We start from the raw sequence: 12378 nt of genomic DNA, 5'->3' as shown, positions 1-12378 counted from the left end.
ACACCAAAATGTCATCCAAATATACTATGGCACAAACATCCAAAAATTCGTGCAAGACTTCATTCATTAATGCCTGAAACGTCGCAGGCGCATTATCCAACCCAAACGGCATAACTGAGTATTCGAACTGTCCATATCGCGTCTTAAATGCCGTTTTTCATTCATCACCTTCCGCGATCCTCACCAGATTATATGCGCCCCGCAAATCCAATCTGGTAAATATCTTTGCCCCTTGCACTCTGTTCAACAATTCACTTATCAACGGTATTGGGTAACTGTTCTTCACCGTGATTTCGTTTAGCCCCCTATAATCGATCACCGGCCTTTTCGTACCATCCTTTTTAAGCACAAAAAACAATGCTGCACTGGCTGGTGAGTGCGATCTCCTAATGAATCCTTTCTCCAACTTCTCATCTAAATATTCCTTCAGTGTCTTCAATTCGGGCTCTGACAATGGGTAAATTCTTGACGTCGGTGGTTTCTTCTCTTCCACTAATTCAATCTTGTGGTCGCATGGTCTTCGTGGCGGCAACTTGTCAGCCCTTGCCGTCGAGAATACTTCGCTCAAATCCTGATAAGCGTATGGTACCTTCACTGTAACTTCCTTCTCTTCATCTAATTCTTCATAGTACACCATAACCGACAACCTAAACATCTCTCTGTCCTCAGGGAACACTATCCTCCTTGTTCTCCAATCAATTACTGGATTGTACTTTTCCAACCAAGACAATCCCAAGTTCACTGCAACATGACTCAACTTTGTCACTATCAACCACACCTCTTGCTCCTTTCCTTCAACCCTCAACTTCACGTCCGCTTGCTCGTCTGCAATTACCACATGGCCATCTGCTAACTCAATTCCCTTCGGAGGGCTTATCTTTGTTGTCGCGATCTTGTTGTTCTTCACGAATTCCTTGTCGATAAATGATGCCGTAGCTCCACAATCAATCTGGGCTAATACTTTCAACGAATATTCGGAATTCAATATATTAACTTCTAACAACAATGACCTTGAATCCGCCTTTCCTTCGACGCGCTGCAGTAACTCATCGGTAGAAGTTACTGGCGCGTCCCATTTGGGCACACTGCTTGATAGTGTCCCTGCCTCCCACACCTCCAACAAACCCGTACCGTATCTTGTCTGTACGAGCCAGGTCTTCCGCCCCTTGGTCCGCGAGGAGCTGATGATGTTTCTGCTTCCTCCTCATCCTGCATGGTGTCCAACTGCATCGGAGTTGGTGCTCGTGGTCCAGGAGCTCTTGGCGTTACGGCGGGAAAGGGTCTAATCACCGGAGGCCTGACCACCGGAGGTCTATTAATACGCCCAGCCAATCCTCGTGCCATATTATCTGCACGCACCGTCGCAATTGACGACTCCGCGTTTAGGGCCAAGCAGATCGCTCCTCCAGCGTAGTGGTTCTGGAGCCATGCATGAGCACCTCCTGGCGTAGTCGCGGTGTCAATCCCTCAATAAAATGGCCTAGCAAGGCCATGCTTTCGTACTCCGCTTGGGCTGACAGCACTCGGAACTCAGAGATATAATGAGCCACAGTACCCGTCTGTCTCAAGTTGTGGAAGCGGAGCCTCATGTGACTCATCAGCGCCACGATAGGCCTCCTCAAAGAACTCGATGAAAGAGTCGAATGTTGGGTAGCGTGCCCAATCCCCTGGTCGTTTCAGGTTGTTATTCACGAACTCTAGGGCGGCTCCTCTCAAACATGATTTAAATAGGATGATTGTTCGCTGGACCGTGTCCGGGTGCCCATGGTAGTCCAGATAATCCCGAACTGATTGGATAAAGGTTGTAACATCTACCAGGTCACTACCATCACCGACGAAAGCATCCGGTAGTTTGATCTTTGGCAATGAAGATCTTCCTCCTGCACCTTGATCTTGACTGGGTGGTACATTAATGCGTGCCCTCAGATTGTTAACCGCATTATCTACAGCGCCGGTGTCCTCATTGACATGGACACGTAGGTCGGCCACTGTTTCTTCTACTTCCACTGTTCTCTCCTCCAGGCGGTCACGAAATTCTTGGAAACCCACCCGAACAGCTGCTATCTCTGTATTCACGTGCGTCCGCAGACCCACTACTTCATCCCTTAGACCAGTTAACTCTTCACGGGTGGCCGCCACACCATTGATCATCTCATGTTGAGCCTCTTGCTCCCGGTGCACACTCTCAAGTCGGTCCATAATTTCCTGGCGGGAATTCTCCACACCAGCCAAAAACTCGTGCTGGAAAACCTGAAATTCCACTAACAACTGTTGATGGAGGGTCTTAAAACATTTTCCATCTCCATCCTGACCGACCCTCGATTCTTGGCTAACAAGAAAAAGGTTAATTGAATATAATGTTAGAACAACCGATTATTAGGGCCTTTAAGTAATAATCTTGAGAATATATTAATAACAATTAATATCAACATACAAACCACTATACCTTGAGAATATTCAATTAAGATCCTTAGTCCTTTCTCGTAGCCGTGATGATGGGTAGTGTTTCGTACCTCTGGCTATTCCCCTCTCTTTATAGAATATTCCGAAGTCCTATTTCCGTTCCTGATAATCACAAGCGCTATCTCCTATCACCGCTCACGGTAGTCGCAGGTGCTATCTACTATCACCGCCCGCCGACGACGGCTTGCCGACAATCGGACATCCCGACAGAATAAACGAAGTTGAGGTTATGACACGACCCCTCTCGCTGTCGAGTCACTCAACTTGTCGCGGCCCATACGGCTATCTTATGGAAAAATCACCTGGCCTTTGAGTATACAGGCACCTCAACTGAATCATTAGACGGGCGCATCGTGGCTGGCTTGTTCCTCATCGACACTATCCTCACTAGGGTGGTCTCATCTACACTCCCGCAGATGACGCCTCGAAGCAGGATTTTCTCATTCAGTTGCTCGAGTTACTCTAGGACTGGCATCTGGACTTACCACACGTTATCACTGGCGACTGGAACTGTGTTGCCGATCCCAACTCAGACTCCTCCAATCCGACCGGTTCAATTCGAGGTCAAGAAGAACTACTTCATCTCATTAACCCTTAGTCTTTCGGACACTTATCGCCTCGTTAGCCCATCTGGCCATCATTTCACAAACAGCCATGCCATGCCAACCGGCGTTTAGATCGTACATATACATCACCAGACCTTGCAGCTTCTTCTGTAAGCGGAGCGCGGTTCCAGCGTCCCAGCCGCGTGATCGGCGGTTCATCTCTCTCTACGCACGAAAGCGTTCTCACTTATTTTGACGTCTCCCAGCTCCGCACCGGCCCAGGCTATTATAAGCTTGCCGTTGATTGGTTACAAGACGAGGGGTTTACCAAATGTGTCAGATACGATCTCGTCCGCATCCTACGTGAAGATTGGTTCCCATATCCCTCATTGCAGGCTTGGGATCAAGTGAAGCAACGCATCCGTACCACCTGTCAAGAACAATCCCGTCTGTGGAATAAGGTACGCGCTTCCACCGACTTGGATTTCCGCACCAATGGCAACATGGTGCTTGTCGCCTTAAAACTCGCTCGCCAAGCGCAGCCGAGATCCCGCTTAACTCACAATTATTGGCGCAACGCACTCAAATGGTCAGACGACAAGGCATTTTGCGCGGGCTTAAGGCTGAGTCGGGCAAAACAGTTTCCAGCCCTTCTGATTTAGCTAGATTCCTCCGTTCTTTCTACGGCGAATTATACGCTCCTAAAGCCTCCAACCTCAAGATTTTCGATGACTTCATCGGAGAGGAAAAAAGAACTTTTTTTCCTTTTTCAAAAATCTTTTGATCAACAAACGATTTTTGCACCATTCGAACCGCCTCATTTCAAACATCACATTCATATTTTTTTCTCCAAGTTTCGACTTATTTTGAGGAAACAATTGCGAGTCAAAGTCTGAAAACAAAAAAAAAAAACGAAAAACGTCATCATCCATCTACCTCAACACATCCTCAATCAGGCTAAATTGGTGAATCCTCAGTTATCATATCTATTAAAGTCAGCTCAAATTTTTTGACTTCAATTGCACTCAAATTTACTGGAGGTTCAACAGCCCGGTGAATACCCGATTCGCTGCTAGCTCGACACACTTACTGCTCAATAATCAACCACCATTAAATCAAAAAATAAATAAATACCGAAGATCCGATATTCAAGTAGTCAAATCTCAAATTTCAAATTACTTGGAAGAGTATTGGTGAAGATATTGTAAATTTGACGGTTCGGAAATCCAAGCAAGGAGCTGAAAATTTTTTTCAAAACAAAAACTCGGCGCGGACATTACCCAAACCCTAAAATCGCGAAAATGGAGGAAAACGAAAATTCTCCAGATTTTCATAACAGACTTGGAACTCAATTAAATGAGTCCGAAACTTCTACAGATGAATTGTCGTTTTTGAGTCCACTCAGAAAAGGCCGATATAGCCTTAGTATATCTAAAAGAGCATACTACAAGGCATTTAAACCAGGTGATACTCCGACTAGACCTGAAATCACTCTAAAGACTCCCAAACATCTGACTGATCCTCCTAGTTCTCCTTTTGGCTTTGCTGGAAGCACCAGTAATGAAGATAGCAATTTTGCACAACTGCAGAAAATTATTGAAGTTCTTACTGCACAATTAGCAGCAAAAGATGAACCTGCAAGTGCACAATGGGCAGACAAAGATGGGATTATCAATAATTTCAAAAGAAATATTGAAACATTGACAAAAAGCAATGAAGCAAGTGTCCAACAGGTCAAAGAGCTCCAACAACTTATCAAATCCCAAATGACAATGGAAAAGACAATTCCAGCTCAAAGAAAACCAACCTGGGCAGAAATAACCAGTCCTGCAACAGTACCTTCTTCACCCAGAAGTCCTGCTTCACAACCTACGGTTACCCCATCTCACCTGTGCCTACAAAAGCTCAGGCTAAATCAAAGAACAGAAAAATCATCACCAGACAGATGCATTCCAAGAAAATGGTTGATACCCTTTCAATCAGAAATGGAATTAATCATGCCTTGAAAACGGCGCAAGCCCCAGAAAACTTACTTATTGCTCTAGTAAACTACAGCCACAATAGCCATATCATCCTGACCATCAGTCTGGAATGCAAAGCCAAGGAACTAGAACAATACCACCAGACAATTTTTGATGCCTGCAAAGAATTAGATCCAAAATGTGACACTATCTCAGAACAAGTATCATGGCCCAAAGCCGTGATTCATGGAGTCAACCTTCTTATGTTTCCAGAAACAGAAGAAGGTATGAACAATTTGTTGGATGAAATTAAAATGTTCAATTCACATATTGAACCAAAATTGCCTCCCAGATACCTGGGCAGCTCAGAACACAGAGACAAAAAAACAGCATCTTCAGTTGTTGTAACTCCAGACAGCCTGAACCAAGTTCAAGCTGCAATGAAGAAAGGTGTCCAAATATTGGGTAAAAGACGAGGGTTGAGGCCTATGTACCATTCAGAAAAACAGATCAATGTGGTAGGTGTCAGACATTTGGTCACCAGAATACCAGATGCCGCCAACCTACAAAATGTGGAATTTGCAGTGAAAATCACCTTACCAGCGAACATGAATGCACGGAATGCAATAAAATTGGAAAAGTATGTACTCACACTAAGTTTTTATGCGCTAATTGTCAAGGAGAGCACAGAGCCAGCTCAAGAGTATGTCCAGCCTACGACCAGGCTAAAGATGCACTTTTTGGAGAGAGCAGTCAAATGAATATATCATCAGATGAGTAGAAACACAGAAGCTCTAAACAAATTGAAAACAGCATAACTGCCTCAAATCACAGCATGTCATGGTGTCAGTCTTGGAAACAGCAGTATCAGGTGGATATGATATTGTGATAATACAAGAGCCGTACATCAGCAACACTGGAAATACTATTTCCCATCCATCATATAGAGAAGTAACACCTTTTAGTTCTGACAAAACCATGATCAGAACAATGGCTTATATTGCCACTAACAGAAATATAAAAGCTATTGCCAGGGAAGACCTATGCAAAGATCCCTACCTCCAAATTCTTCAAATCACAACACCAGCTATTCCAGTCTTTTTGCTATTTAATATATATAATGAGCGTCACAGAAACCAGAATTTATACACAACAGAACGTACACTATGCCAGATCAACCCAGGGGAAAGATGCATTATGGTCGGAGACTTTCATGCTCACCGTCACTGGTGGAATTGACAGAGAGATGAGGAAAGGCATATCCCGATCTTGCAATACTGTCAGATGTACAGATTTAAACTGCTAAATGTCCCAGATCAATACACATTTCGCCGGCCAAATAGCAGATCATCTGTCCTAGATCTTGCTTTTGCCACACCAAATTTAGCAAAGTCAATTAGCAACTGGACCATTATTGAAGATGAACGCTCTGGATCAGATCACGAAATGATCTGCATAGAACTAATAGGTGAGCGGCAGCAACATTCAGACACCAGTATTAACCATAATTAGGAAGGGAAGTATAATTATTTATCTACCAATTGGGAAATCTTTGACCAAACTATTAGGAACAAATTCGAGCAAGAAGAACGTGTATGGCTTCGGCTTAAAGACCAAGGAGAACTAGCATCTACTAGCTCTCTTGAAGAGCGTGCCATTGCTTTGAAAGACATGATTAAAGAAGCTGTTGATGCATCTACTGATCTTTCCAAGCCGACTTCTTTTTCAAAATGATGGTGGAACCAAAATATTAACACTCAAAGACATGTACCATTCAGCTCTACAAAATTGAAAAAGACAAGGTAAGCCTGATCACATGTGGAGAGCTGTCAGAAACGAAAGAAATAGCTATTTTCATGCTATTCAAACTGCAAAAACATTGTCATGGCAGAATTTTCTTGACAATGCAAAAGGCAAAGATATTTTTAAAGCATTCAAGTATACAAAATCATTCAAAGTAGAGCCCACGCCAATGCTACACTTTGAAGGACAGGTAGGGAATACATTTGAGAAAAAGGCAAATATATCTCGGCAAGCTATGTTTCCTTCACCACCAGCAATTCAGATTAGTCCAGCAAGCCAATCGTACCAAATAGAATGGCCAGAGCTTACCATGGAAGAAATAACAACTGCCATCATGCAGTCTAATCCCAAAAAAGCTCCAGGTCCAGATCAAATTCCATTTCTTGTTGTACAAGCAGCATTCAAGGCAGTTCCAAACATCTTCTTTTGGCTTTACCGCACACTTATTCACAGTGGATATCACCCCAAGATATGGAGAATGGCAACAGGAGTTATATTACGTAAGCCGAATAAACCAGATTACTCACACCCCAAAGCATATAGGCCAATATCTCTCCTCAATTGTCTAGGTAAGGTTTCAGAAAAAATTATGGAAATAAGACTAGCCTATTTGGGTCAAAAAGGAGCCTACTACATGATTTTCAAATGGGAGGAAGACCACAAAAATTAGCTACTGATGCTGCATTAGTATTAACTCATGAAGCGCAAGCTGCCAGAGCAGCAAAACTACTAACCAGTGTTTTATTTATAGATGTAAAAGGTGCATTTGATAATGTATCTAGAGATAGATTGATTGTCATAACCTCAACTTCGGTTATTCTGTCGGGATGTCCGATTGTCGGCAAGCCGTCGTCGGCGGGCGGTGCTAGGAGATAGCACTTGCGGCTACCGTGAGCGGTTGTAGAAGATAGCGCTTGTGACTATCAGGAACGGAAATAGGACTTGAGAATATTCTATAAAGAGAGGCGAATAGCCAGAGGTATGAAACACTACCCATCATCACGGCTACGAGAAAGGACTAAGGATCTTAATTGAATATTCTCAAGGTATAGTTGTTTTTATGTTGATATTGATTGTTTATATTGAAGTGTTTATATTTGGCTTGATTTATTAATATATTCTCAAGATTATTACTTAAAGGCCCAAATAATCGGTTGTTCTAACAGCTCTGGATGTCGCTTGACAAACTTAGAAGTCCAGTGCTTCCTGACGCGTCCCGCGTCGCGTTCTGCTAAGAGGACATAGGCCATATTTTCCACATCAATAAGCCGAGGTGGAAATCCTCGCGCATCCAGCTCGAAGATATACTTAGAAAGAGAGTTCTTTTCTAGCTCTGTTAGATTCATGGAATTGGGACGGCAATCTTGTCGAGAGCGTCTGCCCTTAAGTCGGTAACCGAGAGATGTTCTTGGAATCCCATAACCCTTTGCAGATTTTAAAATGCTTAATTTTTTTTTTCTTCTGATAGCTTGAAGATTCAATAATATACGAGTTTCAATTGAGAATGATTCCATTTTTTTTGACAGAAATGTTGTTTTAAGTATTTTTTTTTTTTTTCCTTTATTTTTAGTACATATAGAACTATAAAGTTATGATGTACTGTGTGGTTGAATACAAAACTAACTGAACCAAATATACTATGCCCATTTGGGTACCCACATGGGTAAGAGGTGCAGGAAAAACAGCCCTCTAACCAAAACTGCACACACAGTTTACAAAAACAAAGTACATTCCAAGCTCACAACAAACTACAAGTGTATCATCTGATCCCCTCCATAATTTGTCTTTGCTTGCCTTTCATCTGGTTATGTCAGTGCTATCGAGATCCCTGAATTTAAAGACGTTGATCTTTAAATTCAATTCTCCAGATCCACTGGTTCTTGATCCAACAGGCTACCAAAACCAATACATCGGTCTCGGAGCTGTTGAATCCACACGGCTTGGCTCTCCTCATGAGAGACTGCCATGCCTTCTTTTATTCTTCATGACCTAGATGCTAAATGAGTTACCTCAATCAGCTTGAATGTCACTTTGATTCCTTCCTGATCCCATAAGAGCCACTCTAGAGTAAGCATTTCAGCAACTTTGAATTCATCAAAAACTGGTTTGCGTTCCACTGAAATTAGAGGACAGTCAATTAGAATATGATGAGGTGTTTGCACACCTTGGCCACACCAACAATCACCATCAATGGGAGGATCCTGCGGTATTTTAGACAGATAACTGTTAAAATATCCATGTCCAGTCCTCAGATGAACAATATTGCAGGTTATCCATCGCTTAGATTGTCGAAATATGCTTTCCAATCGCATGTGAGGTTTACCTTTGTAGCAGTCAGAAGACTTAACCTTCTTTTTCCATTCTACAAGGATTTCTTTGGCATTCAGCATGGCTAAATACTTAAAAGACTTGTAGGTGGGTCTGGTTGGGGCCCTTCTGGTTGCTTCTCTTGCCAACTTATCAGCTTTTTCATGTCCCACAAGATCGATGGAAATTTTAAGTACACATGAAACTATTCAGTTATGGTGTACTGTGTGGTTGGTACATCAATCTTAAAACCAGCTGTGCCCATTTGGGTAATGAGATGGGGAAACCTTCCATGAAGGCGAAAACACATATCCACAGTAGACAAAACAAAATATTACCTTCTCACAATAAAACCACTAGTTGAATGTTGATTTGGCTGACCTTTCTCTTAATACTTTTCATCTTCTCTTCTTCTTCCTCCTCTTCTTCCTTCTCTTCTCATTCCTGCTCCTCTGTCTCCATCTCCTGCTCCCAAAACTCTCCAAATCCTATTCCATTATTTTTTCTCATGAGAGGTAGCTTCTCCTTCTTTAATTCGCCATGACTTGGAGCCTAGGTGTGTATTAAAAATTAACTTTGCTGTTACCTTAAGACCTTGATTGGTCCAAAGCAGCTGTTTGATAGTCGGTGGTTCTGTAAAATTGGCTCTAATTTGGTGTGAGGTGTTCCCATGTAAGTCTCTGTTGATTGGAATCTTTGTTTCCAATCATTTATAAGCAACTTATAGTGAGTATCTGCATTATGTTGCTTGACTAGTTCATCTCTATCTTCCTTTGGAATATATGTAGAAATCACAGAAGTATTCCAGGGAGCATATAGTTGAGAATCATGGTGTTCACAACTATCTTGTGGTTGAATTAACTGTCGAATGCTTGCCAATATGTTGTCTATTTGAGTTTCATATTTAAAACCTGGTTTTAATTCTTCATACCATGGACAATATTTGGAAGAAGGTTCTCTGACTGATTCATCACCTGGGGGCAGATTTAAGCATCTAGTTCTCACTGGATGACTGGAATGCATAGTTAGTATTTTTACAGCATATTTTCTCACCTTATTTTGAAGCCTGACAGCCACTGGTGGAATGGCGGCTTCTGATTGCATTGCAGCAATAGGTGTAGTTTTGAAAGCTCCCAAGATTTGTCTGAGTGCTCTGTTTTGCACTTGCTGGAGCTTTTTGGTCAACTCCACTTGACCATGAAACCACACCTCTGCTCCAAAATCAATAATGGAGGCAACACAACTAAGGTACAACTGTCTCATTGCTGTGAAGGATAATCAATATTGCGTGTTACCAAGTCTCAGCAGTGCTTGAAAAGCATGTAAGCCAGCAGCAGCTTTTGACTGGACATGAAGTTTGAACTGTAGTTTTCTGTCCAATATAATACCAAGCCATCTGGGGCTTTCCTTTGGCTGAATGATAGTGCCACTTGGCAATTGTATTGGCGTATTTTCTGCGTTTTGCTTTTCATTGAAGTGAATAAGTTCACTTTTGGCATCATCAAATTTCACCCCATTCTGTTCACCCCACTTGGTGGCTGTCATCATGGCTTCAGTTAATTTTCTGATGTTCCAGGACTCATCTTTTCCAACTGCAACCAGTGCTACATCATCAATATGGCTTGGACAGATAATGTCTTTGTGGGTCTGTTTCAATATATCAAACAATGGTTTGACATACATGAGAAGTAATATAGGGGAAACTGGTGATCCTTGAGGAATTCCTGTCTCAATTGGCTTCATTTCTTCTTTGTGTCCATCAAAAGTGAGACCCAACAGTCTTTCACTAAGAAAGTTGTGCACCCAATTTATGACTGCATCAGGTGTGCTTTGTGCTGCTTCGAAGTGACTATCAATCTTAGAACAACCGATTATTTGGGCCTTTAAGTAATAATCTTGAGAATATATTAATAAATCAAGCCAAATATAAACACTTCAATATAAACAATCAATATCAACATAAAAACAACTATACCTTGAGAATATTCAATTAAGATCCTTAGTCCTTTCTCGTAGCCGTGATGATGGGTAGTGTTTCATACCTCTGGCTATTCGCCTCTCTTTATAGAATATTCTCAAGTCCTATTTCCGTTCCTGATAGTCACAAGCACTATCTTCTACCACCGCTCACGGTAGCCGCAAGTGCTATCTCCTAGCATCGCCCGCCGACGACGGCTTGCCGACAATCGGACATCCCGACAGAATAACCGAAGTTGAGGTTATGACAAGAGCTCAGGACGCGAATTAATCGTGCGTATGACTACCAGAGAGCTCTCTGCGAAGATCCGGATAAGATAAACGCGTGATCTTCGCTTGTAGCAAGCATGAGGGCCAAGTACGGGATTCAAGACGCCGATTTGTATACTTTGATGAGACTGACTTTCAAATGGGTGCGATTACCCCGTCAATGGGCGTTTCACGCGTCGATCTACGTGGCAGGGCAAAAACTGTACAACCTGGTAATCGGGAATGGGTTGATCAAGGCAATAATGCACCATGTGGCCCTATTGAGGTCGGAGAACAAGACGCTTTGAAAGGCAAATCATGCCTTAAGCAAGCACCGGAGCGCTAAGCGAACTTTCCTGCAAAGAGGAGAGAGTTTGACCATAGAAGAGGGTCAAGATCTTATAGGGCAAAGGTATGTTAATGAAGAGCCAATGCAAGATTTACGCGAAATGGGTGGTCATCGACAACAGGGACAGCCAAGTGTTTGGCGATGTAGCATGTGCGGTAGTACTGAACACACTGCACCCGAATGCACAAATAATTTATTTTAGTTGTAAAACCAATTTTTAAAAAAAAATTAATTTTATAATGTTGTGGTGCTGTAATTGATGGTTTTAGTCGAGTCAGCAGTGAAACCTGCCCGCTCGCTGCTCGCTTATCATCTACGTGGAGGATAAAGCATACCTTACAACATAAATAATTGCTATCTTTGTTGTCTATTCAGCGAGGCTAATCTTTTCTAGAAGCCCCCAATCCAAACAGAGTATACAGGGACGTTAGTCATCGTGTTTCCTATTTAATTATAGCGTAAAGTAGTTTACCCTGACCAAAAAATTCTCTGCAAATCTGGCAAACATTGGTAAATCCATCTATTATCTGATCTATATCTGTTACAATGAATAATTGCGAATAATTAATTTCTTTATTCGTATAGTTGTTATTCAATATTCATATAGTTTTATTTGTACATTATCTTATTATTATTTGACTATATGAAATATGAATAATGAATATTCGCATATCGTGTCAACCCCTAAAGATAATTTTTCAATTTTCAAAAAAGATAATTATAG

General features: G+C 42.1%; 3 protein-coding genes across 3 annotated transcripts; 2 read left to right on the top strand and 1 right to left on the bottom strand.

Annotated features, from left to right (window-relative positions):
* Positions 1-1319: 1319 nt before the first annotated feature.
* Positions 1320-2698, bottom strand: V1514DRAFT_370001 (uncharacterized protein). The gene is made up of 2 exons (XM_066929968.1): positions 2447-2698; positions 1320-2397 (listed from the first exon to the last, which is right to left on the bottom strand). The coding sequence occupies exon 2, from the start codon at positions 2197-2199 to the stop codon at positions 1531-1533; it is 669 nt and encodes a 222-aa protein (XP_066780939.1). The 5' UTR covers positions 2200-2397; positions 2447-2698; the 3' UTR covers positions 1320-1530.
* A 181-nt stretch (positions 2699-2879) lies between these two features.
* On the top strand, positions 2880-3140 carry V1514DRAFT_322517 (uncharacterized protein; the record flags this gene model as incomplete). Its single annotated transcript, XM_066926119.1, has 1 exon — positions 2880-3140. The coding sequence occupies one exon, from the start codon at positions 2880-2882 to the stop codon at positions 3138-3140; it is 261 nt and encodes an 86-aa protein (XP_066780938.1).
* Positions 3141-4871: 1731 nt separating this feature from the next.
* Positions 4872-5356, top strand: V1514DRAFT_338109 (uncharacterized protein; the record flags this gene model as incomplete). The annotated part of the gene is made up of 1 exon (XM_066928787.1): positions 4872-5356. A coding segment is annotated over exon 1 (307 nt), but the record flags the coding sequence as incomplete, so codon positions are not given.
* Between the last annotated feature and the right edge of the window lie 7022 nt (positions 5357-12378).

Source organism: Lipomyces japonicus, assembly GCF_038497905.1.
Source record: "Lipomyces japonicus strain CBS 7319 unplaced genomic scaffold V1514scaffold_69, whole genome shotgun sequence".
NCBI classification, from domain to species: domain Eukaryota; kingdom Fungi; phylum Ascomycota; class Lipomycetes; order Lipomycetales; family Lipomycetaceae; genus Lipomyces; species Lipomyces japonicus.
The sequence above is the reverse complement of the archived record's forward strand: the minus strand, read 5'-3'. Positions and strand labels throughout refer to the sequence as shown.

Bases quoted from the DNA above. Each gene is read 5' to 3' on its own strand.
- V1514DRAFT_370001 (XM_066929968.1), bottom strand. From the start codon at position 2,199: ATGGACCGACTTGAGAGTGTGCACCGGGAGCAAGAGGCTCAACATGAG.